Below are 25,041 nucleotides of genomic sequence, written 5' to 3' on the forward strand. Positions count from 1 at the left end.
CAAAGACGCAACTCCTAATTCATCACCTGCAGTGATACTGTTTAGGCCTCATGCACACAAACGTATTTTCTTTCTGTGTCCGTCCCGTTTTTTTTTGCGGACCGTATACGCAACCATTCATTTCAAGGGGTCTGCAAAAAAAATGGAAGTTACTCCGTGTGCATTCTGTTTCCGTATGTCTGTATTTCCGTTCCGCCAAAAAATATAATATGTCCTATTATTGTATAACGGACAAGGACAGTACTATTCTATTAGGGGCCAGATGTTCCGTTCCGCAAAATACGGAATGCACACGGACGTCATCCATATTTCTTGCGGATCCGTTTATTGCAGACCGCAAAATACATACGGTCGTGCGGATGAGGCCTTATAAATACTAAGCAAAATAGCGACAGACTAATCCATTCTGCCTGTCTGATCGCACTCTAAAATAACCAGACAAGCATGATGAATGACCCCCAATGAGTTATAAAACCCTCCACACATCCTTGTCTCCAGGTGAGGGTGATCGGACATAACTCCAGGCTTTACCTTGCTGATTGGGAACGTTCTCTGCTCCACCCATATCCACCTCCTATATCAGCAGCTGAGCTCCCCTCAGACACATCCAGACATGGAGGTGAGGAGAAGACTTCTGCTGGGGCTGCTCTCTGTACTGGGGATTGCAGTACAAGCTTCTGATGTCTCCAGTCAGAACCAGTTGCCTCCATTTTGTCACCATTATGACTGTCCAAAGTACCAGCTGGTGGAACAATATGATGTAAGTGTGGGGGAGGGGTGTTCTGGGGCGGATTTCATGATTTACTATTTGTTCAGCACTGCAGCCGTCATGTCTTCTGTCTTCCAGTCGTGGATTCACTTATTAGTCACTATTTCTACCTAATGTTATAAAATGACTTTCTCTTCTGTTGATTGGTAAAAAAAATAATAATCCTGTTGTCGTAGTCTATATAACTGGGAAAGCATGGTGGTCACTACTGCATGACTGGGGTGGGAAATGTCCTTGTTAATACGGTGGAGCTTCACCTCCTCCAATGTGGTTGTGTATTAGGGATGAGAGAACTTGTGTTTAGAAGGTTTTGATTATCTAAGAAAACCATTATGGATTCCACTACCATGGGCTGTCACTTATGATCTGTGATAGCGGAATCCATGACGGTGTTCTTAGATAACCTGAATGTGGACCACAAGTTCTCCCATCCCTAGCAGGTCTGCAATCCAGGCGTTAGAGAAAGCTGACTGATGGTCTCTATTAGGCCTCCTGCACACGACTGAATGGCTTTCAGTATTTTGCGGTCTGCAAAAAATACGGATGATGTGTGTTTTGTTTTTTGCAGACTGGAACAGCACTATCCTTGTCTGTTATGTGGACAATAATAGGACCTGTTCTATCTTTGAAGGGAAATGGAAGGCATACCTTCATTATTTATAATTTTTTTTTTTTTTTTTTTTTTTTTTTTTTTTTTCTGGATCCATTGGAATGAATGGTTACGTAAACGGGGAAAAAACATTTGTGTGCAAGAGGCCTTAGGTCTATGGTAGTAATTTGAGACCTTTATTGCTCCTGCCTCAAATATTTCTCTATCCATATGAGAACCTGCACATGATGCAAATTACATTTGTGTTTTTTTTTTTTTTTGTACTGAATTTTGTTGGAAATCTCCCATTTTGTGCAGCACCAGCAAGGGTTAAAGGGGTTGTCTGCGTTCAGGGCTGAGCCCAGATATAAGCTGTACTCTTACTATATAGGGGTGGAGTATTAGAGCATTTCCTTGCATTGTACAGCGCAAGGTCTGTTTACTGGCGGTGATCTAGCGGGCTTCTCCTCACTATGCAAAGTAGCAGTGCCTGCCTAAAAAACTGCCTCTGGCATCTAGCCTAGAGAATTTCCAAACCCTTTATATTTTTCCCCTCCTATTATGCTATTCACTGACACTTTCTAATTCATAGTACGGGTGTTTCACACTTGGCAATGCCAATGAAGTTTTTTATTCTTTTTGTTTAGGGGGAAGAGGGTGACATGAACATAATACTTTTTTGTTACTGTAGGTCCCCAATTGGCCCTCAAACTTGCAGTCATCAGATTGCAACTTGTACAGAATAATGGAATTTGCTCCATTCTATACAGAAATTGCTATAGTTCAGTGCTGCCACCTGCTGGCCTGAACTGTAATCTACAAGTAATGAGCCTGGAAGCCTAGTATAGGCTCGGGCTCATTACTATAACTGAACGCCTTCCCTGATCTCCACCAGGGGGAGACGTTCCTTACCTGGAATCACATGCTTCTGGGTCTTAGCCCTTTCAGGCACGATGGTCGCATTTGACCACAGTATCTGAGGGGTTAAATGTCCAGACGGCATGACTCCAGACATGACCAGCAGGTGTCTGCTGTATGTAGGAGCAGGCACCCAGCAGCCATAGCACTCGCTCCGGAGCAGGCGTTATCTTTAAAGGCCCGACATCTGCTGTACATGTACGACTGATGTTGGCGAAGGATTACGGGTACATTCAAAGCAATCCACTAAAACTTTTTTTTATGGATGTTTTTCTGAGAAATTGGCCACCTTTAATTGTATCTGGAGTGTGAAAACAGACAAAATAGGACATGTCTAGTTTATTTGAGTCAGTATTCCTTGTCCCTTTATTAAAAATAAATAAATAATTGAACACACCATAGACTGTCACTCTTATGAAACCAGCCATTTTCCCTGTGAATGTACCCAAACCTGAGGCACTTTTATCCAGCCAAATAGAAAGCTGAAGGGCAGAAGGATATTTACAGCAAGAGAATATATACCAGAGGAAGGTTTCCCTACCCAAGGATAAAGCCAGCAATAGGGCATACAGGCCTTGGTGAAAGCCAGACAGGATCTGAGGAAAGTACAGCCTGATCTGTAAGTGTTATTCCCTCTGAGTATCTTGCAAAGACTTTGCCTGCCTGTATTCAACATTATACATATGGAACTAACTGAAGACTGTATATAGTTGGACTGTTCAGTAAAAGGAAGTTCTGGTTTACTGTAACTTTGTGTACCTCAGTTATTCCTACAACAAATCGGTGTTCCACTGTTATCGGCACTGGCATCACGAACTTTAAGGGATCTTGCCACAGGCACACTAAACCTACAACACCCAGGGCACCTCATCTACCACCTGGCCTGGTCCCTATACACAATGCCCCAGAGGATCCATGTGCCAGCCTCTCCATCACTGCTATACGCCTGCCCAGGGTATATAAAAACTACCCCTGTGACCTCACCCTGCAGGGCTGCATACTGCAAAGGCATCTTCATTGGTCCCATGCAGGCATGGGATTCAGCCAGTTCCCTCCGGTTATTTAAATTACAACTGGATCAGAAAACCGCGTTACCGGCTGAGTCCTGATCCAGTGCTCTGGCAGCAGGTGGAGATGTTCACTTCCATCACACTGTTGATAGTTTAGCTCTTTAGTTGGGGTGTGTTTATGTATGTGTACAATGTATAACGTGTCGACACGGCGTGTCCGCCATTGAGTAGGGAACCTGTTAAAAGTGAGTCCCATATTCATTGTTCTCAGCATTGCAGGCACATATGACATCTTAATATATGCAAATGAGCCTCTAGGAGCAATGGGGGGGGGGGGCGTTGCCATTACAGCTAGAGGCTCTGCTTTCTCTAACTGCCGCACCCTCTGGACTTTGAGTGACAGGTCCAGGTGTGGTGGTTACACTGCCTGGCACTGTCAAATGTGTGCAAATCTGCTGACAGATGCCCTTTAAGACAGTGTGTATCCCTTGTACACCAGCAGTAGTCTCAGTCCCTCTGTCTCCAGCAGCCCCTCTTCCATTCTCCCCCATCCCCTCTCCATAGACTGCTGTTATCTGATACTTCAGTGAGCAGGCAGTCTGTAATCACTGCTCAGATCTAGATTCAGTGAATAGGACGGGGAGCAGGAGAGGAGCTCAATAGGAGACTCTTACTGGTCAATCTAAGCACATCAAAGTTGCTAAAGGAAACTTAAAGAATCTAACTGGTCAACCTAGTTTCTGACAGCGGATTAATTGTCTTTTAACTGAACTCTTACATTTTCAGGACTTTGAACTTCGTCAGTATGAAGAAACTCTTTGGGTAACAACTTCCCTAAAACAGGACATTTTTGGCATCGGGATGGTGATTAGTTTCAACCGCCTGTTTATGTATATCAATGGGAACAATGCTTATGGTAGGTTGTCTTTTATAGTAGACTCTGCTCACATCCATATTGTAAGGCTTTGTGTTCTGCAGCGCTATGCTTGCCATTAAAATGACTGAAATCCTGCCAGATATAATAAGTAAATGCTAACAATTCTGACTTGACATGGCACCAGAACAATAAGGGTGCCTTCACACGCGGCAGATTTTGTAGCAGAAAATTCAGCGACTGAAAATTCTCTTGAATGATGCAGCGAGCACATGGATTTCTCCAAGCTTCATTGAGGGGAATGGATCTTATGTTCAGTTGAGGCATTTTCTGCCACATCTGAAGGTACCCTAATGGTCAGAAACCATTAAAAGAATAAAGGCATCCAATGCTTTAAGGTATTAATAGAGCGTTCTAGACTTCCTAATGTCAAACTATCATATATAGGGATGAGCGAACCCTAACTGTATAGTTCGGGTTCGTACCGAATTTTGGGGTGTCCGTGACACAGACCCGAACATTTTCGTAAAAGTTTGGTGTTTGGCGCTTTTTGAAAGGCTGCAAAGCAGCCAATCAACAAGCGTCATACTACTTGCCCCAAGAGGCCATCACAGCCTTGCCTACTATTGGCATGGCTGTGATTGGCCAGTGCAGCATGTGACCCAGCCTCTATATAAGCTTGGGTCACGTAGCGCTGCACATCACTCTGCTGATACAAGTGTAGGGAGAGGTTGCTGCTGCGACGTTAGGGCGAGATTAGGCAGTGATTAACTCCTCCAAAAGACTTAATTCAGTGATCGATCTCCAGCTGTGGATCATTAAAGTGCTGCTATTCAATTGCTCACTTTTTTTAGGCTGCCCAGAGCGTTTTTATATCACTTTTTTCTGGGGTGATCGGCGGCCATTTTGTGGCTTGTGGTGCGCCAGCACAAGCTATCACCAAGTGCATTTAACAATCAATAGTGTGGTTATTTTTTGGCCATATACTACATCAGGGGCAAGTTGAGCCTGTCACCCAGCGCCTAAAAAATAGGCCTGACATTTCTATTCCTCCAAATCAGTACTGTTTTAGCTGGTCAAGTTATATTTAGTGACCGTAAAAGCAGTTTTTGTTCTGGGTTGAAAAACTATTCCCAAATTTGCCATTCTCAAAATTAGTAGTTTCTGCTATATCAGGCCTACTTTAAATCTATCCCAAAAAGGATATCTTAGATTGAAGGTGCTGATAGTGTCATTCTGAAAAACTTAACACACACGATACAGTGCAGATACAAGTCTAATTCTGTGATTAAAGGTATACCTGTCACACAGCGCGTAAAAAATAGGCCTCACATTTATATTGAACCAAATCTGTCATTACTTGTGTGCCTGTATTAGTGTAATACGGTATCTAAATAGATAGCCAGACAGTGTTAGGTGTCTGTAAAAAAAAAAAGGCCTGAATTTTAATTCAATACATTGGCCCAAATTTTCTTATTGTGGTGAACGGTAACAATGAGGAAAACAACTAGTAAGGGGTGCAGACATGGTCGTGTTGGTGGACCCTCTGGTGCTGGGAGAGGACGTGGCCGTTCTGCCACAGCCTCACGTCCTAGTGTACCAACTACCTTAGGTCCCAGTAGCCGCCAGAATTTACAGGGATATTTGGTGGGGCCCAATGCCGTTCTAAGGATGGTAAGGCCTGAGCAGGTACAGGCATTAGTCAATTGGGTGGCCGACAGTGCATCCAGCACGTTCACATTATCTCCCACCCAGTCTTCTGCAGAAAGCGCACAGATGGCGCATGAAAACCAAGCCCATCAGTCTGTCACATCACCCCCATGCATATCGGGGAAACTGTCTGAGCCTCAAGTTATGCAGCAGTCTCTTATGCTGTTTGAAGACTCTGCTGCCAGGGTTTCCCAAGGGCATCCACCTAGCCCTTCCCTAGGGGTGGAAGAGATAGAATGCACTAACGCACAACCACTTATTTTTCCTGATGATGAGGACATGGGAATACCACCTCAGCAAGTCTCTGACGAAACACAGGTGCCAACTGCTGCGTCTTTCTGCAGTGTGCAGACTGAACAGGAGGTCAGGGATCAAGACTGGGTGGAAGACGATGCAGGGGACGATGAGGTCCTAGACCCCACATGGAATGAAGGTCGTGCCACTGACTTTCACAGTTCGGAGGAAGAGGCAGTGGTGAGACCGAGCCAACAGCGTAGCAAAAGACAAAGAGGGAGCAGTGGGCAAAATCAGAACACCCGCCGCTAAGAGACTCCGCCTGCTACTGACCGCCACCATCTGGGACCGAGCACCCCAAAGGCAGCTTCAAGGAGTTCCCTGGCATGGCAGTTCTTCAAACAATGTGCTGACGACAAGACCTGAGTGGTTTGCACGCTGTGCCATCAGAGCCTGAAGCGAGGCATTAACGTTCTGAACCTTAGCACAACCTGCATGACCAGGCACCTGCATGCAAAGCATGAACTGCAGTGGAGTAAACGCCTTAAAAACAAGGAAGTCACTCGGGCTCCCCCCTGCTACCTCTTCTGCTGCTGCCACCTCGGCCTCTTCTGCTGCTGCCTCGGCCTCTTCCTCCGCCTCTGGAGGAACGTTGGCACCTACTGCCCAGCAAACATGGGATGTACCACCACCTGCATCACCAAGCATCTCAACCATGTCACACGGCAGCGTTCAGCTCTCCATCTCACAAACATTTGAGAGAAAGCGTAAATTCCCACCTAGCCACCCTCGATCCCTGGCCCTGAATGCCAGCATTTCTAAACTACTGGCCTATGAAATGCTGTCATTTAGGCTGGTGGACACAGACAGCTTCAAACAGCTCATGTCGCTTGCTGTCCCACAGTATGTTGTTCCCAGCCGGCACTACTTCTCCAAGAGAGCCGTGCCTTCCCTGCACAAACAAGTGTCCGATAAAATCAGGTGTGCACTGCGCAACGCCATCTGTGGCAAGGTCCACCTAACCACAGATACGTGGACCAGTAAGCACGGCCAGGGACGCTATATCTCCCTAACTGCACACTGGGTAAATGTAGTGGCGGCTGGGCCCCAGGCGGAGAGCTGTTTGGCGCACGTCCTTCCGCCGCCAAGGATCGCAGGGCAACATTCTTTGTCTCCTGTCTCCTCCTCCACCTGCTCATCCAGTCAGCCACACACCTTCACCACCAACTTCAGCACAGCCCGGGGTAAACGTCAGCAGGCCGTTCTGAAACTCATATGTTTGGGGGACAGGCCCCACACCGCACAGGAGTTGTGGCGGGGTATAGAACAACAGACCGACGAGTGGTTGCTGCCGGTGAGCCTCAAGCCCGACCTGGTGGTGTGCGATAATGGGCGAAATCTCGTTGCAGCTCTGGGACTAGCCGGTTTGACGCACATCCCTTGCCTGGCGCATGTGCTGAATTTGGTGGTGCAGAAGTTCATTCGCAACTACCCCGACATGTCAAAGCTGCTGCATAAAGTGCGGGCCGTCTGTTCGCGCTTCCGGCGTTCACACCCTGCTGCTGCACGCCTGTCTGCGCTACAGCGTAACTTCGGCCTTCCCGCTCACCGCCTCATATGCGACGTGCCCACCAGGTGGAACTCCACCTTGCACATGCTGGACAGACTGTGCGAGCAGCAGCAGGCCATAGTGGAGTTTCAGCTGCAGCACGCACGGGTCAGTCGCACTGCGGAACAGCACCACTTCACCACCAATGACTGGGCCTCCATGCGAGACCTGTGTGCCCTGTTGCGCTGTTTCGAGTACTCCACCAACATGGCCAGTGGCGATGACGCCGTTATCAGCGTTACAATACCACTTCTATGTCTCCTTGAGAAAACACTTAGGGCGATGATGGAAGAGGAGGTGGCCCAGGAGGAAGAGGGGTCATTTTTAGCACTTTCAGGCCAGTCTCTTCGAAGTGACTCAGAGGGAGGTTTTTTGCAACACCAGAGGCCAGGTACAAATGTGGCCAGACAGGGCCCACTACTGGAGGACGAGGATGATGAGGATGAAGCATGTTCACAGCGGGGTGGCACCCAAAGCAGCTCGGGCCCATGACTGGTGCGTGGCTGGGGGGAAACACAGGACGATGACGATACGCCTCCCACAGAGGACAGCTTGGCACACATGAGCGACTACATGCTGCAGTGCCTGCGCAACGACAGCAGAGTTGCCCACATTTTAACGTGTGCGGACTACTGGGTTGCCACCCTGCTGGATCCCTGGTACAAAGACAATGTGCCCACCTTACTTCCTACACTGGAGCGTGATAGGAAGATGCGTGAGTACAAGCACACATTGGTAGACGCGCTACTGAGAGCATTCCCAAATGTCACAGGGGAACCAGTGGAAGGCGAAGGCAGAGGAGGAGCAAGAGGTCGCCAACGCAGCTGTGTCATGGCCAGCTCCTCTGAGGGCAGGGTTAGCATGGCAGAGATGTGGAAAAGTTTTGTCACCACGCCACAGCTAACTGCACCACCACCTGATACGGAACGTGTTAGCAGGAGGCAACATTTCACTAACATGGTGGAACAGTACCTGTGCACACCCCTCCACGTACTGACTGATGGTTCGGCCCCATTCAACTTCTGGGTCTCCAAATTGTCCACGTGGCCAGAGCTAGCCTTTTATGCCTTGGAGGTGCTGGCCTGCCCGGCGGCCAGCGTTTTGTCTGAACGTGTATTCAGCACGGCAGGGGGCGTCATTACAGACAAACGCAGCCGCCTGTCTACAGCCAATGTGGACAAGCTGACGTTCATAAAAATGAACCAGGCATGGATCCCACAGGACCTGTCCATTCCTTGTGCAGATTAGATATTAACTACCTCCCCTTAACCATATATTATTGTACTCAAGGGCACTTCCTCATTCAATCCTATTTTTATTTTACCATTATATTGCGGGGCAACCCAAAGTTAAATGAACCTCTCCTGTCTGGGTGCCAGGGCCTAAATGTGTGACAGTGGCCTGTTCCAGTGGTGGGTGACGTGAAGCCAGATTCTCTGCTATGGCATGAAGACTGATTCTCTGCTGACGTGAAGCCAGATTCTCTGCTATGGGACCTCTCTCCAATTGATATTGGTTTATTTTTATATATTAATTCATTTCTCTATCCACATTTGTTTGCAGGGGATTTACCTACATGTTGCTGCCTTTTGCAGCCCTCTAGCTCTTTCCTGGGCTGTTTTACAGCCTTTTTAGTGTAGAAAAGTTCGGGTCCCCATTGACTTCAATGGGGTTCGGTTCGGAACCCGAACATTTCCGGGAAGTTCGGCTGAACTTCTCGAACCCGAACATCCAGGTGTTCGCTCAACTCTAATCATATAGTACATTAGAGAGAAACTCAGAGCTGCCAACTGTCCTGAATTTGCAGGAACTGTCCCTGATTTTCAGAGATGGTCCTAGCAAATTAAGGTTGTCTTGAGCAGAAAATGGGTGGGGGCTAATAGTTGGGCATTCCCAGGTGAGGGATTCCCAGTGTCCCAATTTTTTACTAACCTAAACATTGGTAAGTTTGAATTCTGTATCTTGAAGATAAAATATTCTGGTGTAGGAGTTTGACATCTGGCCTATAATGTGGAAACTTCCAAACCCATGCCAGTGTTCTTTATAACACTAGTGTGTGATATACAGTCAGGTCCATAAATATTGGGACATCGACACAATTCTAACATTTTTGGCTCTATACACCACCACAATGGATTTGAAATGAAACTAACAAGATGTGCTTTAACTGCAGACTGTCAGCTTTAATTTGAGGGTATTTACATCCAAATCGGGTTTACGTGTAGGAATTAAAATTTTTCCACTGCCTCATTTGCTAAAAGTTGTTTCTTTAGACCAAGCATGTCAAACTCAAAGGCTAACATGGGCCAAAAAAAAAAAAAATTAAGTTTATGTGGGCCGCATCAAAAAAAAAAAATTTTTTTACAATATAATGCAGACGGATCCGTTCTGAACGGATCCACCGTCTGCATTATATGAGCGGATCCGTCTCAGACGGATCCGCTCTGAACGCAAGTGTGAAAGTAGCCTTAGGGGCGAGAACCTGGGATCTTTCATCCCTTGTCCTATTCAGCTCTATTAGGGTGAATAGGACTTCAGGGATGTTACCATGGCAACCAGGGCTTCTGTAGCGTCCTGGCTGCCATGGTAACTGATCGGAGCCCAGGCTTACACAGCTGGGGCTCCGATCAGAAGCTGCCACTGCACCACCAATGAGGGGGAGGGGAGAGGTCCCTGTGGCCACTGCCACCAATGATTTTAATACTGGGGGGGTTGAGAGGGGCTGGCGCACTGTGCCACCAATGATTTTAATGGGATGGGGGGTTGAGGGGGGCACACTGCACCACCAATGATAAATTTCCCCTTTATACAGGAGGCTGGTACTGGCAGATCAGCAGTTAACCCCTCAGGTGCGGCACCTAAGGGGTTAACTGCCTCTGATCGCAGCTCCCTGTCAGCGGCAGGGTGCCGGCAATGCGATTCTGCTGCCGGCACCCGCCTCCTGTATTGTGTTAAAGACTGACTCTTACTATCAGGCCACACAGAGCGGCGCCCAGCGATGTCTCAGCACTCACCATTAGTTCTGTTCGCCGCTCCGTTCGCCTGCAGTGCTCCATTACTGTCTCCTCTCCTGCTCCACATGCTGCTGATTACTATCGGAGCGATGGGAGGAGACATCAGCTTCACTAGTGGGCGTTCCTTCTTCCTGGCTGTAGCGCTGTCCAATCGCAGCGCAGGGGGAAGGAACGCCCACTAGTGAAGCTGATGTCTCCTCCCATCGCTCCGATAGTAATCAGCAGCATGTGGAGCAGGAGAGGAGACAGTAATGGGGCACTGCGGGCGAACGGAGCGGCGCCCAGGACTAATGGTGAGTGCTGAGACATCGCTGGGCGCCGCTCTGTGTGGGAAATGGGAATAGTCCGTCCTATCATTGGTGGCTCAGTGCGCCCGCCCCTCCTCCGCCCCTCTCTCCTCATTGGTGGCGCAGTGCGCCCGCCCCTCCTCCCCCCTCTCTTCTCATTGGTGGCAGCGGCAGCAGCACAGGGGGGAGGGAGGACAGCTTCCTTCTCCCCGTGCTGCTGAGAGAACATGAGCGCGCCGATAGCAGCGCGCTCATGTTCAGAGATACTAGACTGCCGGGCCGCAAAGATATTCATTGCGGGCCGCATGTTTGACACCCATGCTTTAGACTGTAGAGTCCTGACCAAGTTTTCACCTCCAGTAGAAGAGATAATCCAACTAAGACTGGGCCCCCTCTTGCCCTGGCCCCATAGCAGTCGCATTGTCTGCCGCTATGGTAGTTACGCCCCTGCATTATAGTTCTCTTATGCTGTTGGACAGAATGTGTTCCCAGCAGGGAAATGGGAAGTGGTCACTATTGCCCATTTCTAGTACAGAAACAAAACGGAAGATTCAGAACTATAATAAATCTGAAGCCCCTAAACAAATAGATCACCTATAGCAGATTTAACTGGAAACATTAAGGTCTGCAGTAAAGCTGATCAAGAAATGATGGCCACAATGGATCTTAAGGATGCTTATTTTCACGTCCCAATCCAGAAAATACCTAGATTTGCAGTACAGTTAGAAGGATTTATTATCATTTCAACTGTCTGACTTCTGGAATCTCTTCAGCCCCCCCCCCCCCCCCCCCCCCCCTTCCCTTCATCTTCTCCAGGATCATGGCAGAGGTAGTGGCCTCACTAAGTCGAAAGGGATACTGAGAGTTCGGTATCTGGACGATCTTTTGGTCATAGCAGAAGATACTGATCTTGCCATCTTCAGGTAGTTCTAGCCTATCTTCAGGCTCTGGGCAGGATAGTCAATTGGGAAAAATACAACCTCCTTCCAGACAACCAGAGGGTATTTTTAGGCATTTTTCTAGATTCCGTCCTCCAGAAATCCTTTTTGCCTCCCTTAAAGATTCAGAATCCAGCAATTCCTGAAGAAACCCATTTGCTCAGAGGGCATGAAGATGCTAGGACTCCTCTTGTCATATATGGAACAGGTCTTTGTCCACCCTGGACCAGAAGATGTCTCTTATCAGAGAAGCAAGGATCTCTTTACAGTGGTGTCTCAGACAACAATCTGCAGACTGGGGTATTCTGGAGTCAGGAAAGCATTTTTCCATTGACAGATGCCAATTCCTCGGGCTGGGATGCCCTTACAGCCATGGATTCCTTCCAAGGGACTTGGTCTGAACCTCAGAGGAGGATGTCGTCCAATTACAGGGAACTTCAGGCAATATGGGAAGGTCTCGAAGCAACATAAGCTCAGGCAAGGAATGGTCATGTGCTAGCCCACTTGGACAATTCCACAGCGGTGGATTTCATCCAGCATCGGGGAGAAACGAGGCATTGACATCTTTAAAGGCCAACTGTCATGTTTTTCATATAAAAAAAAATCTATTTAGCATATGTTACTGTTGCAGCAGCATTATGCATAAAGCAATCTTTAGTTTCTTCCCATACCACCATTTTCCTTGTTTTCCCTTTAGTTACGGCTGTCTTGAACCCTACAACATGAGAATCTCAAGATGGCTCCTCTGCCAGTTCTGAGGCCAAAACTACCTTCCCTTACACACTTGCTGTAGCCAGCAGCTTCCTGCCAGCCAATCGATTAGATTACTGAGACACAACTCCTCACTCTGAAGCCTAATGCAGACATGCAGTGTGAAGGACCGCCCCTGTCTTCTGCTCCCATTAAAGGGCTTCTGTCACCCCACTAAATTTTTTTTTTTTTTTTTGTTGCTACTTATAATCCCTATACTGCTATATATCAGATAATGTTAATCATTTTCGTTCAGTAGATAATAAAAAAAAAAAAAAAAAAACTGACTTATATGCAAATTACCTGTCTACCAGCAAGTAGGGCGTCTACTTGCTGGAAGCAGCCGCATCCTCCTCTCATAAACATGCCCCCTCATGTTGATTGACAGGGCCAGCGAACACGCTCGTTCTCTGCTGGCCCTGTCTGCATTCAAAATCTGGCGCCTGCGCCGTACCTGTCTTCAGTCGGCGCAGGAACACTGAGAGGAGGACGCTCGCTCGGCCGCTCCTTCCTCAATGCGCCGGTGACATCACATCTACACCAGGCGCACTGAGGAAGGAGCGGCCGAGCGAGCATCCTCCCCTCAGTGCGCCTGCCTCCCTCACGCCAGTTCGGTTTCCTGTCCTAAGGGACAGTTTGGATTCACAACCACACCAAGGAGAGCTGCAGGCGCCCCATGTGAGTATTTGAGGGTCTACCCAGCGGCATAGGGCTTCTCAGGAAGCCGCTGCAGAGCCTGGACCTCTGATGCTCCCCTCCCTTCTCCATCGGGAGGTTTTACAGGTCTCCTGGACGCGCTGACCTCTGTGGCCATGTTCGGCTGCCGACATCTGTCGTCACTTCCAGTTTTGGCAGCAGGAGGAGGCACAATGCTGTAGACTGGAAGTGGGGTGTGTATACCCCAAAATCTCTATAGCTTAAGTTTCTTATAAGGCTATCTTCATATTTAGGTTTCCAGATCTAAAGACGGGGTGTGCTATTTGTAAGAAAGTTACCCTCAGGCTGGGGAAAACCTATTTGAAGTCTGCGTAGGCAAGCTACTAGAGGATGAGGCCCATCTCTTATGACAAGCCTAAAGCAGATGATCCAGGATAAAGTGAGGGAGTCGGTTAATAGCCTCCTGGAGAATCTCCCCAGCACCTCTGTAGCCGCTTCTATTCCCCCCCCCCCTCCAGCGACCAGGAACTTTTAATGATCATGTAGCGGGAAAGCCAAAATATTAGCTCCTTATTTAGAGTAGTGAGAACCACCATGGGGTTGTATGATTGTAAAGAGCCACAGTCTGTTAGAGACTCCATGTTTGAAGGTCTGGGCCCTAGAAAGATTAAGGGTTTTGATGTCCATGAAAATATTGCCACTGTTCTCAAGAGTGGAGCAGACCAGATAAAAAAAAAAAAAAAAAATTATTCCCTCTGCCTTAAAACATCAATACCAGTTTTGAGGATGTTTTGGCCTATTGGGACAGAGCCCCAAAATTGGATGCCCCAAAATTTCCAGAAAAGCAGCCCTCCCTTTGAGGACTCCTTTTGGTTCCTTGAAAGATCCCATAGAAGGGCTGAGATTTATTTGAAAAAGAGCTGGGAGACTATGGCAGGTGCCTTTAGACCTGCCATGGTGGCCACCTCTATTGCAAGATCCCTGAAGATATGGATGAAAGAATTAAAAGATCATATTAAGGAGGGAACCCCTAGAGATGAGTTGCTTTCCTCCTTTCCAACCAAATTTAATGCTATTGATTTCCTTGCGGATGCTTCTGTTGACTCTTTAAATTTTCTGTTAGGGCTTCTGCCCTTTCTAATTCGGCTTGTAGAGCCATCTGGTTAAAACACTGGAAGGGTGACTCGTCCTCCAAAGCAAAATGATGTGTAATACCTCAGAACAAATATGCAGGGCGGCCACTTGGAAGAGGGCTCATACCTTCACTAAACCTTATTAGGCTTGATGTTTTCGCCAATGAGGACATGGCCTTTGGACGCAAGGTCCTTGGTGCTGTGGTCCCTCCATAAGTGTTTATTTCACTTTAGTTCTTACAATGTGCTCTCATGGAGATGACTACCAGTGAGTGTAATACTAATTTCCCCAGATATAATCTATCCTTGCAATCAAGCTTCACTTGAAGTAGATTTATTAAACTGGTGTAAAGGAAAACTTTTTTTTTTTTTTTTCAGTGCTCCCTCAAAGACTTACCTCAATACCTTTTTCCATGCTTAACTTTAAACGGTGCTACTTATAAACCAGACGACCAGTGTAATTACTACTGTATCCTCAAATTGATTTAATTTTATGCACTAACCAATAGCCTTTGGACGACTAAGCCAGTTCTACTGTACACCATTGATAAATGACCCCATAAATGTAGATTTGGCTGTCCAGTGAGGGGTTTTGGAGACTCTAGGCAATATGTTCTATTATCTTGTCTGTAAAATTTCTCATTCCAGTTTTTACTTTTTTATAGGGCTGAAGATGAGTATGACTGTACCTGTGATAGTACACGTGCCATTAAAACCACCCACTGAGAACACTACAATGTCCTTCTTTGTGAAGTATCCTGCAAAACCTACAGACCCTGAGGTTTACCTGGAGCCACGTCCTGCAGCTTCTGTATATGTCAAGTAAGTGATTACCAGTTGAGATCATGGTGCCCTTTATTTTGTAAGTGATGTGGGGAAAAAATCATCTAAAACTATGGCACACATTACATGACTACCTGATTATGCCTAAAAGGTAAAGTTCATTCAGGCATATCGATCTGAGTGATGGGGCTGATTTCTCAGACCTCACTAAAGGCTGAACTTGACAGGTAACATAAGGGCCTCTACATGAATTATCTGGCTTTTTATTTTTTGTACTAAAAGGCCAAAATAACTTTCAGCTGTTTCTTTTCTGCATTTTTTTTTTTTTTTTCTGCAAACAGTGGTGCAGATTTACTAATACTGTCAGTGTAAACTCCCAAAAATGTGCCAATATTCTGCTTTTAAGTTATATCCGTCCCCACAAAGCTATTAAAGAGGCTGTCAGAATGATCAACCCTATTAAACCAAGGATACTGCCTAGTAGGGCTCCTCATACAGTCATTTAGCATATGGACAAAATAAGGGCATCAGTTATTTGTGTTAGTCATATACAAAGGGAAAGTCGGAGCACCAGGAGGCAGGGCTGAATTCTTTGAGCACTACGCCCCCCCCCCCCTTCATTGAGAGGCCTAGACATCGGTATGAGGACAGAACTGTGTCCCAACATGATGAGCCCAAACAGTATGCCTGGGTTAATGGGGTTGATTATGCTGACAGAGCCTCTTTAGGCCACAACACCTCAATGGCCAACACATAAAGGTTGGTGTGTAAAACATTTAATAAATGCAAAGAAAGTTGTTCCAAAGTTGATGCATTTTCAATGTTCTTTGTGACATTGTTTTTTCTCCTACAAATAATTCTATGTAAAAAGGACAAGAGCTACAGCATGCCACTTAAGACCAAAAAGGACAGTTATGAAACAGGACACATTTTATTCATATTTCCCATAAATCTACTGCATAAAATATATCAAAACACAGGAGCAAAAAGCCACTAAAGACAAAGTGCAGAAAAACACTAACAAACTGTTTTAAAGCCTCCTAATGTCTTCCACGATTTCAAATGTCTGCTCAATCAAGTCCTAATGGCTCTGTTCATGAGATGTCCTTGTGTGTGTGGGGGGGGGGGGGATACCTGCAGACAGTCTGTCATACTTCAGGACAAGTGTCACACTTGATTAAATTCTTAAATCTAAGGCCTCTTTTACACGGGCGTGTCCAGATTAGGTCCGAATGCGTCCCGTTGCGGCAAACCCGCACGAGTAGGTACCCAATTGCAGTCAGTTTTGACTGCGATTGTGTTCCGTTCAGTTTTTATCACGCGGGTGCAATGCGATTTAAACGCGCATGATAAACTGAATGTGGTACCCAGACCTGAACTTCACAGAAGTTTGGGTTCAAGGTTGTGTAGATTGTAGTATTTTTTCCCTTATAACATGGTTATAATAAAAAATTGCATTCTGAATACAGAATGCATAGTACAATTGGGCTGGAGGGGTTAAAAAAAAATATTAACTCTCCTTAATCCACTTGTTCGTGCAGCCGGCATCTCTTCTGTCTTCATCTGTGGTGAAAAGGACCTTTGACATCACTACGTTCATCACATGATCCATCACCATAGTGATGGATCATGTGATGAGCGTAGTGACATCATCAAAGGTCCTTTTCCTCACAGATGAAGACAGAAGAGATGCCGGCTGCACGAACAAGTGGATAAGGTGAGTTAAATTATTTTAACCCCTTCAGCCCTATTTTACCGCATCCACACTTGCTTGCGATTTTCACGCAACGCACAAGTGAAGCGTGAAAATCACCGCTCATGTGCACAGCCCCATAGAAATGAATGCACCCGCACTGAATCCGGACCCAATGTGTTCACCTCACGCTTTGCACCTGCGCAGAAATCTCACCTGTGTGAAAGGGGCCTAAGGGTGCCTTCACACACTGCAGAATTTCCCACAACTGAAAATCTGCTCCACCTGCCTGAATGGGGCTTGCAGAATGTGTTCTCCTCCCCGTTCAAATGAATACTGATTTATAAAAAAAAAAAAATCCTTTCACAGAAAATTAGGCAACAAAATCCGCAATGTCTAAAGGCACCCCAACACTGATCTAGAAAAGCTACTCCAGTTTTCCTACTTGAGTGAGATTGCAACTTTTAAAAAGTGTAGTGAAACCCATTAACATGGCTAACCACATGCCCATCCTTACCATATTTCAAAGCTGGAGTGAGGAGTTAAAATGCAAAAACACAATTTTCCAACTTTTTTTTTAAAGCCAGAATTCTGGAGTGTCTGCATATTAAGGGCCTATATATTTATATCTTCTGGATATTCATGTAAGCTTTCCATTCTTTTCAGGACTTTTGGAGGATATGCCCTAAACACTATGTATGCTGAGCAAGCTAAAGCCCTAGCAGAGAAGCTGGAGCTCCTTGCTCTGCCGTTTGATGATACATACTTCATACATGGTGGCTACGATGCTCCTTCTCAAATTTTCAATCGTCATAATGAAGTGTGGTACATGGCAAAGTCCTCTCACCCGAGGGGATTTCATCATTCCTCTGCTCCTCAGCCCTGAATGTGATCTCCATACCATCTTATAATATCTTACAAGACGTTGTTAAATGGTACTCAAACACTAACATGCAAAACTTCTAACAAATGCCTCTGGTAAATATTAAGCGTTGTCTTGAATGTAGCATGTCATCATGAATAGTGCTGTTTTTGTAACATTTTGTTGCATTAAAATATTTATATAACGTGGCTCTTCTTGGTTTATATTGGAGGGGAGTGAGTCTGTTGTAAACTGATGCAATGCAGATTAATTTCTGAGAAATTAACTAACTAATCCACTATTTGCTAATTTCCACCTCACCACGACGGCCACAAGGAGATTGACCTCTGTAGGGGCAGGAACAGAGGGGGTTTAAATGCCCCTCCAACACCAGTGTTTCCTGTCCCTACAGGGGCAGAGAGAGGTCTCCCTAACCAGGGAGATTAAGACAGATGTAATTCCTGACACCACCTGGCTTACCTTGGTGTCCCAGTACTACCACTGGGCAGGGGAGAAGTCGGAGGCCTCGCTCTGTTTGATACGAGAGCCTGCTACCTGGACGCGATCTCCAGCCGGGCCTCCTAGGGTTTTAGCCGGGCCCTTTAGCGCTATGCAGCAACGTCTCTTCCAGGAGACTAGGAAGTGACATAAGGCGCGCGTCTCCTGGAAACATCGGCACAGCGCATGGAAGTGCAGAGGCAACAATCCATTGCTTATGCCATCATGTCAGCAGAACCCCGCTCTCCAGAAGACCCCCTCTGCGCCGATTGCTGTATCACCTTTGCTTGCACTTGTGGTCAGGGAACTCGGGTTCCTCTCTCCTCCTACACTTGGGCTTGGGGGCAAAGTGTAATTTTCAATATATATTGTGTTCATATCAGCCTGATTGGGGTCACTCTCCCCTCCTAGGTCCCTAAGGAGGCACAGAAGGTTAGGAAGCCCGCTAAGTGCCTATCGTGCTATAGGCGGCTTCCAGATTACCATAAGACTATGTAAAGATTGCATTTCAAGTGTTATACGGCATGAACAACCTTCGTTAATTGAAGAATTTAGGTCCATGATTCACAAACTCAAATCCTCTTGATCTCAGCTTACTTCTTTACCTAGAGATCCACCTCCAGCTAAAAGGCAGAGAATAGCATCCCCCTCTTCCTCAGATTCAGATGGAATAGCTGAAGACACTTCGTCCTCTAGACCCTGGGGCGACGAGGAGGCTTCCTCTGATGCAGAATTCTCTGACTCCGCCATTTTGTTTTCCCTCTGAATGCATGCCAGACTTGCTAAAGGCCGTCAGAGCCACCATGGGGGTGGAAGAAGCCCAGAAGTCTCATTCTGTACAGGACGAAATGTTCGGAGTGTAGTGTCCCACTACATAATGGTGGGCACTACTCAAGGGTCAATTGGGTCATGTTGTTCTCCACCTCTTGTGGAATATGGTCATGGTATTTTATATAGAATTTTAATGTATGTTGTCATACTATCTCCTGTGTACCAGGCCTGTTAGGTGTGTAGTTCCTCCTCCTAGGCAGTAGAGGGAGCTAGGGAACCCCCTGGTGTATATATAGTCAGGTCCTGTTCAGAGAGGGGAAGTGTGGTCAGAAGCCAAGTGTGCACTTTAGCTAGAGAGCAGCTGAAGAGCAGCTTCTGACATGCAGCTAGATAGCCCAGGCTCCTAGCTTGCCACCAGGGGAAGAAGCTACCTCCTGAAGATATATAGCACCTTTAAAAGTACAGTGCAGAGCCACTTTTATCCAGCCAAATAGAAAGCTGAAGGGCATAATGATATTTACAGCAAGAGGATATATACCAGAGGAAGGTTTCCCTACCCAAGGATAAAGCCAGCAATAGGGCATACGGGCCTTGGTGAAAGCCAGACAGCATCTCAGGAAAGTACAGCCTGATCTGTAAGTGTTAATCAGAGGGACTATCTTGCAAAGACTTTACCTGCCATTTGTATGAAGCCTGCCTGTATTCAACATTATACATATGGAACTAACTGAAGACTGTATATAGTTGGACTGTTCAGTAAAAAGTTCTGGTTCACTGCAACTTTGTGTACCTCAATTATTCCTACAACAAATCGGTGTGCCACTGTTACTGGTGTCACGAACTTTAAGGGATCTTGCCACGGGCACACTAGACCTACAACACCCAGGGCAACTCACCTACCACCTGGCCTAGTCCCTATACACAGAGTGCCCACGAGGATCCATGTGCCAGCCTCCATCACTGCTGTATGCCTGCCCAGGGTGTATATATAATATATATATATATATATATATGTACCAAGAGCAACCCTCGGTTTAACTACCCCTGTGACCTCACATTCGCTCACCCTGCAGGGCTGCGTACTGCAGGAGGTCTTCAAATTAAAAAAAGCGTTCTTCCTATAAACGAGAATATACGTGACATGGTTCTCGACGAATGGTCCAATCCTGAGAAACGCCTGGGGGTGCCTAAGTCCTTTAGGAATCGGCTTCTATTTGATACTAATGAGTGCAAAATATTTAAAGAAACACCTAAGATCGATGTTCAGGTCGCAAAAGTAAATAAAAAGACAGCTCTACCCATTGAGGACGCCTCCCAGTTACGCGACCCCATGGACAGGAAGGCGGACAGCTTGTTGAAAAAAAAATCCTGGGAGGCCGCAATGTATAACCTAAAGTCCAATATCGCTGCTACCTCGGTGGCGAGGGCCATGGGGTTGTGGTTAAACAAACTAGAGACTCATATCCAAGACAAGACCCCCCCCCCCTAGGGAGGAAATCTTAAATTCTCTTCCTCTGCTAAAGTCTGCCACTGCATTTATGGCGGATGCTTTGGCGGAATCTGTAAGGTATGCCGGCCTTGTGGATGAAGTGCTGGTCGGGAATAAGACATCAAAGATGAAGTTGTGCTCCATCCCCTTCTTGGGGGGGGAGTAAGTCTTTGGCCCTGTGTTAGACCGCATTTTAGAAAAGGCGGCAGACAGAAAAGGGTTTCCCCGAAGAACGATCCTCTAAAAGAAAATTTCCCTTTTGTGACTCCGCTAGTCAGGGTAGGCCCTACAGAGATAAAGGGAAGTTAGGTCCCTTGAGCTACCTCAAGGGTGACCAGGGAAGAGGCACTCACCTCCCTTCCTCCCAAAATAAATCTAGTGACAGACAATGACGCCAGAGTCGGGGGGGAGATTGAAGAATTTTCTAGCCCCGTGGGTTTCCATCACCCTTAATCCTTGGGCCCGGGACATCATAAGATCCGGCTACCGAATAGAATTTTCTTCATCTCCCCCAAACCTTTTCATTGTCACCAGTCCCGGCTCGTCCTCGGTAAACAAGAAAATCCTGCAGGGAGTCCAGAACCTTCTAGAAATGGGTGTAGTAACTCAGGTCCCATTGTCACAGCTAGGGCAGGGGTTCTATTCAAACCTCTTAGTACAAAAGAAGGGAGGCTCATTCCGCACGATCATAAATTTAAAGTCCCTAAACAAATTCATATTCTATCGGAAATTCAGGATGGAGTCTCTGATACCGCTGATAGGAAGAAACGTTCTGATGTGTACAGTAGACCTAAGGGACGCTTCCTATCACGTCCCGATCCACCCAAATTCCCAGAAATTTCTGAGATTCGCGATTCAAGATCGCAAAGGCTCAATCCTTCATTTCCAATTTACGGCTCTTCCCTTTTGAATATCGTCTGCTCCCAGAGTTTTCACGAAGCTCGTTGTCGAGATGGTGGCTTCCCTGAGGCACAGAGGCTTGGTGATCGTACCATACTTGGACGATTTCCTCATAATTGGCGACAGCGAAAGTCAGCTCAAAGCGAATCTAGACACCTTCCTATCGTTCATACGAGATCTAGGTTGGTTAATAAACCTGCAGAAATCTAATCTCCACCCATCCAGTATGATTCAGTTTCTGGGGGTCATTCTAGATTCCCAAGATCAACGCAAGTTTCTACCATTGGACAAAAGCGTGAACCTTTGTTTAAAGATCTAACTGTTTCAGAGCGTTTAATTGGCGGTCCGCAATAAACGGATCCACAAGAAATACGGATGACGTCCGTGTGCATTCCGTATTTTGCGGAACGGAACATCTGGCCCCTAATAGAATAGTACTGTCCTTGTTCGTTATACAATAATAGGACATATTATATTTCTTGGTGGAACGGAAATACAGACATACGGAAACGGAATGCACACGGAGTAACTTCCAATTTTTTTGCAGACCCATTGAAATGAATGGTTGCGTATACGGTCCACAGAAAAAAACGGGACGGACATGGAAAGAAAATAAGTTTGTGTGCATGAGGCCTAAAGAGTATCACAGCAGGTGATGAATTAGGAGTTGCGTCTTTGTATTCGTCAGGGTGAAGGTGGATTGGGGCACATTTATCAAGTTCGCCTGTTTTTAGCCCAAATATCAGACTGGTGTATTCCATTCGGCCGTCTTTCTTTTGCTGAGTATTTATTACAAGTCGCACAGCAGGTGATGAATTAGACTCGGTGTATTTTTATTAGTCTGACCTCTAGTGGTTCTTTTTCAGTTCAACAGGTTCATATTCACTTAGGCCTCTTTCACACAAACGTAAAGGCTCCGTGCCTGTGCTGCGGGCCGCATACGGCGGTTCCGCAATACACAGGATACCAGCCATGTGCATTCCCCATCACGGATGCGGACCCATTCACTTTAATGGGTCCGCAAATCCGGAGATGCGGTGCGGAACGGAAGCACTACGGACTGCTTCTGTGGTGTTCTGTTCCGTGAAAAGATAGAACTTCTTTTTGCGGAATGAACAGATCACGGACCCCATTCAAGTGAATGGGTCTGCGATCCGCATGCGGCTTCCCCGCGGTCTGTGCCCGTGCATTGCGGACCGCAGCACGGGCACGGAGCTCTAACGTTTGTGTGAAAGAGGCTTTAGACTGGTCTAATTAGTATATGAGCATGGAAAAATTCATGTATAAAAAAACATACACCTACATACACATAAATAGATCAGAAAAAAGTCACAAAAATTATTAAAATTCTGTTTCAGTCTAAAAAACTATCTAAGTAGGAGAACGAGACAGAAAAGCCGGGTTCACATCACCGTTTATTTTTCCATTGTTGTGATCCATCAGAACAGAAAAATAATTATTCAGCCGGTTACTTGGGTGGCTGTGACCTACCTATATATTTTATTGGTTTAAATTACACTGTACTTGCCACCATCAAAGGGAATATATTACAGTTATTTAGCCGGTTAATTGGGTCAGTGTGACCTAACAATTTTTTGTTTCCAAACACCTCTTTTGCATCCGTGACACGAATTCACAATTATTCGTCTGTCATTCGTCGCAATTTTGTGGGTGACTGTAACAAAATGAGGAGAGCATCAACTAGGGGACGTGGTCGTGGTGTAGCTGGAGTTGGTAGTGGTGGAGCTCCTGCTGCAGGGAGTAGACAAATGAAACACCTTCCTCTGGTGCACGCAGGCGACATGATGTTTTGTGACATTTTGTGGGCCCGAATACTGCTCTAAGAATGGTGAGGCTAGAACAAGTAGAGGCGGTAGTAGATTGGATGGCTGACAGTGGCTCCATTTCCTTCACATTGTCTTCCACGTGGTCCACTGCTGAAAGCGCAGAGTTGACACCGTTGGCCCATAGACATCCGTCTACCACCTCAAGCCCTTGCACATCAGCCAAGCAGTCTGAGCCCCAAGTCATGCAGGAGTCACTTATGCTTTTTGATGACTCTGCTGGCTGGGTTTTCGTGCTTCGGGTTTTTTGCTGGGACTCCAAACATTGCTAAGAGTCCTAGCAACGCTCTGCTAACTTGGTTATGTCATAATGAATTTCATTTTAAGGGGTATTCCCATCTGGGACATTTATGGCATAGAACGGGGCCCCAAATTGTACAGGCAGCAAGCGCGTCCACCCTTCATTCACGGCTATGGAACTAACGCTAGAAAATAGTGTGGCTATTTTCAGGAATCCCATATTGGTGAATGGAGAGGTGGCAACGCTTGTGCTGCTTGTTCTCTATTCGCTGCTATGGGACTTTGCTATTTTGGAACTCCCATAGCAATGAATGGAGAGGACACTGCGTATGCGCAATGTGCTCTCCTTTTACTTCGGACCCCTGTTCTTGACATATAAGCAGGTTGGACCCGCACCTATCAGACATTTATGGCACATCCTATCAATATATATCCCATATGTGTCCCAGGTGAGAACACCCTTTGACCTCTTCCCTGAGAAAATCATGCATACACCCCTGAAACCAAAGAACGCAAATTAAAGACACAGAATAAAGACACAGAACACGTTAATTGGGGAATAAAAGGCCAAATTGTTTATTTAAAATATTTAAAAAATGACAAACCCCTGACTCACGGAGAGTCACCCTCCAGCACTCAGGAGAGGAAAACCCCCTGTGGAGGAAACCTCTAGGGAACCATGGCTGGAAGGCTGCCCTTCCCTTGGGCTTAGAGGGTAATGCCACTATGTGGCTGCCACATAAATAGTAGAGGGGGGGTGCAGCAGCCGGGCTGATTTGGTTCGCTAGGCGTTGGGCGATGGGCTTCCTGCTAGAACCTCCAAAGGTGCGGTGGGCGGGGGTAGTCAAGCTCAAGGTCCTCAGGCCATCAAGTACGGCACCAAATATGGCCGCTCACTCGCTTTTTACAAAGGTTCTTCCCTTATGACACACGTGCTTGTGATGTCACAGGTGTCTATGACTAATGTTCATGGCAGTGTTTGAAGGGTTAACCCTTTAGTGACTGTCAATGTGCCTTAGTGCAGAGGCCTTTAACCCCTTCCTGACCGCACTTTGTCAATATACTCCAGTTTGGATAACCAGCATTTCCTGCTTCCGAGGAGCAGGTTTGTTCTGTAACTGACAGCCACTGATCCAGGTGCCGACACCAGGTTGCTCTTACCTAACCCCTTCCTGGCTGCACCATGTAAATGAACAGACTAACAGCATGGTCCGGTCAGTATGTGACCCTTAATCCTATCCTGTATACATTTGTATACATCAAACCGATAGGAAATAACATATTTCTAGGCTCCAGCAGGGCACTTTTTTGAGAGTTTCCCTTCAAGACGCATAAAAATGGCCCCTGATTAACTCCTTAAGGACACGGCCATATTTCACCTTAAGGACCAGGCCATTTTTTGCAAATCTGACCAGTGTCACTTTATGTGGTGATTTCTTTAAAACGCTTTGACTTATCCAGGCCATTCT

The 25,041-nt window shown here is 46.4% G+C and overlaps 1 protein-coding gene across 1 annotated transcript; it reads left to right on the plus strand.

Annotated features, from left to right (window-relative positions):
- The first annotated feature begins 501 nt into the window (after nucleotides 1-501).
- On the plus strand, nucleotides 502-17,854 carry LOC120999338 (heme-binding protein 2-like). Its single transcript, XM_040430205.1, has 4 exons — nucleotides 502-760; nucleotides 4,073-4,202; nucleotides 15,158-15,314; nucleotides 17,635-17,854. Exons 1-4 carry the CDS (start codon nucleotides 614-616, stop codon nucleotides 17,852-17,854), a joined length of 654 nt encoding a protein of 217 aa, XP_040286139.1. The 5' UTR covers nucleotides 502-613.
- The last annotated feature ends 7,187 nt before the right edge of the window (nucleotides 17,855-25,041 follow it).

This window comes from Bufo bufo, chromosome 4 (genome assembly GCF_905171765.1).
Source record: "Bufo bufo chromosome 4, aBufBuf1.1, whole genome shotgun sequence".
NCBI lineage: Eukaryota > Metazoa > Chordata > Amphibia > Anura > Bufonidae > Bufo > Bufo bufo.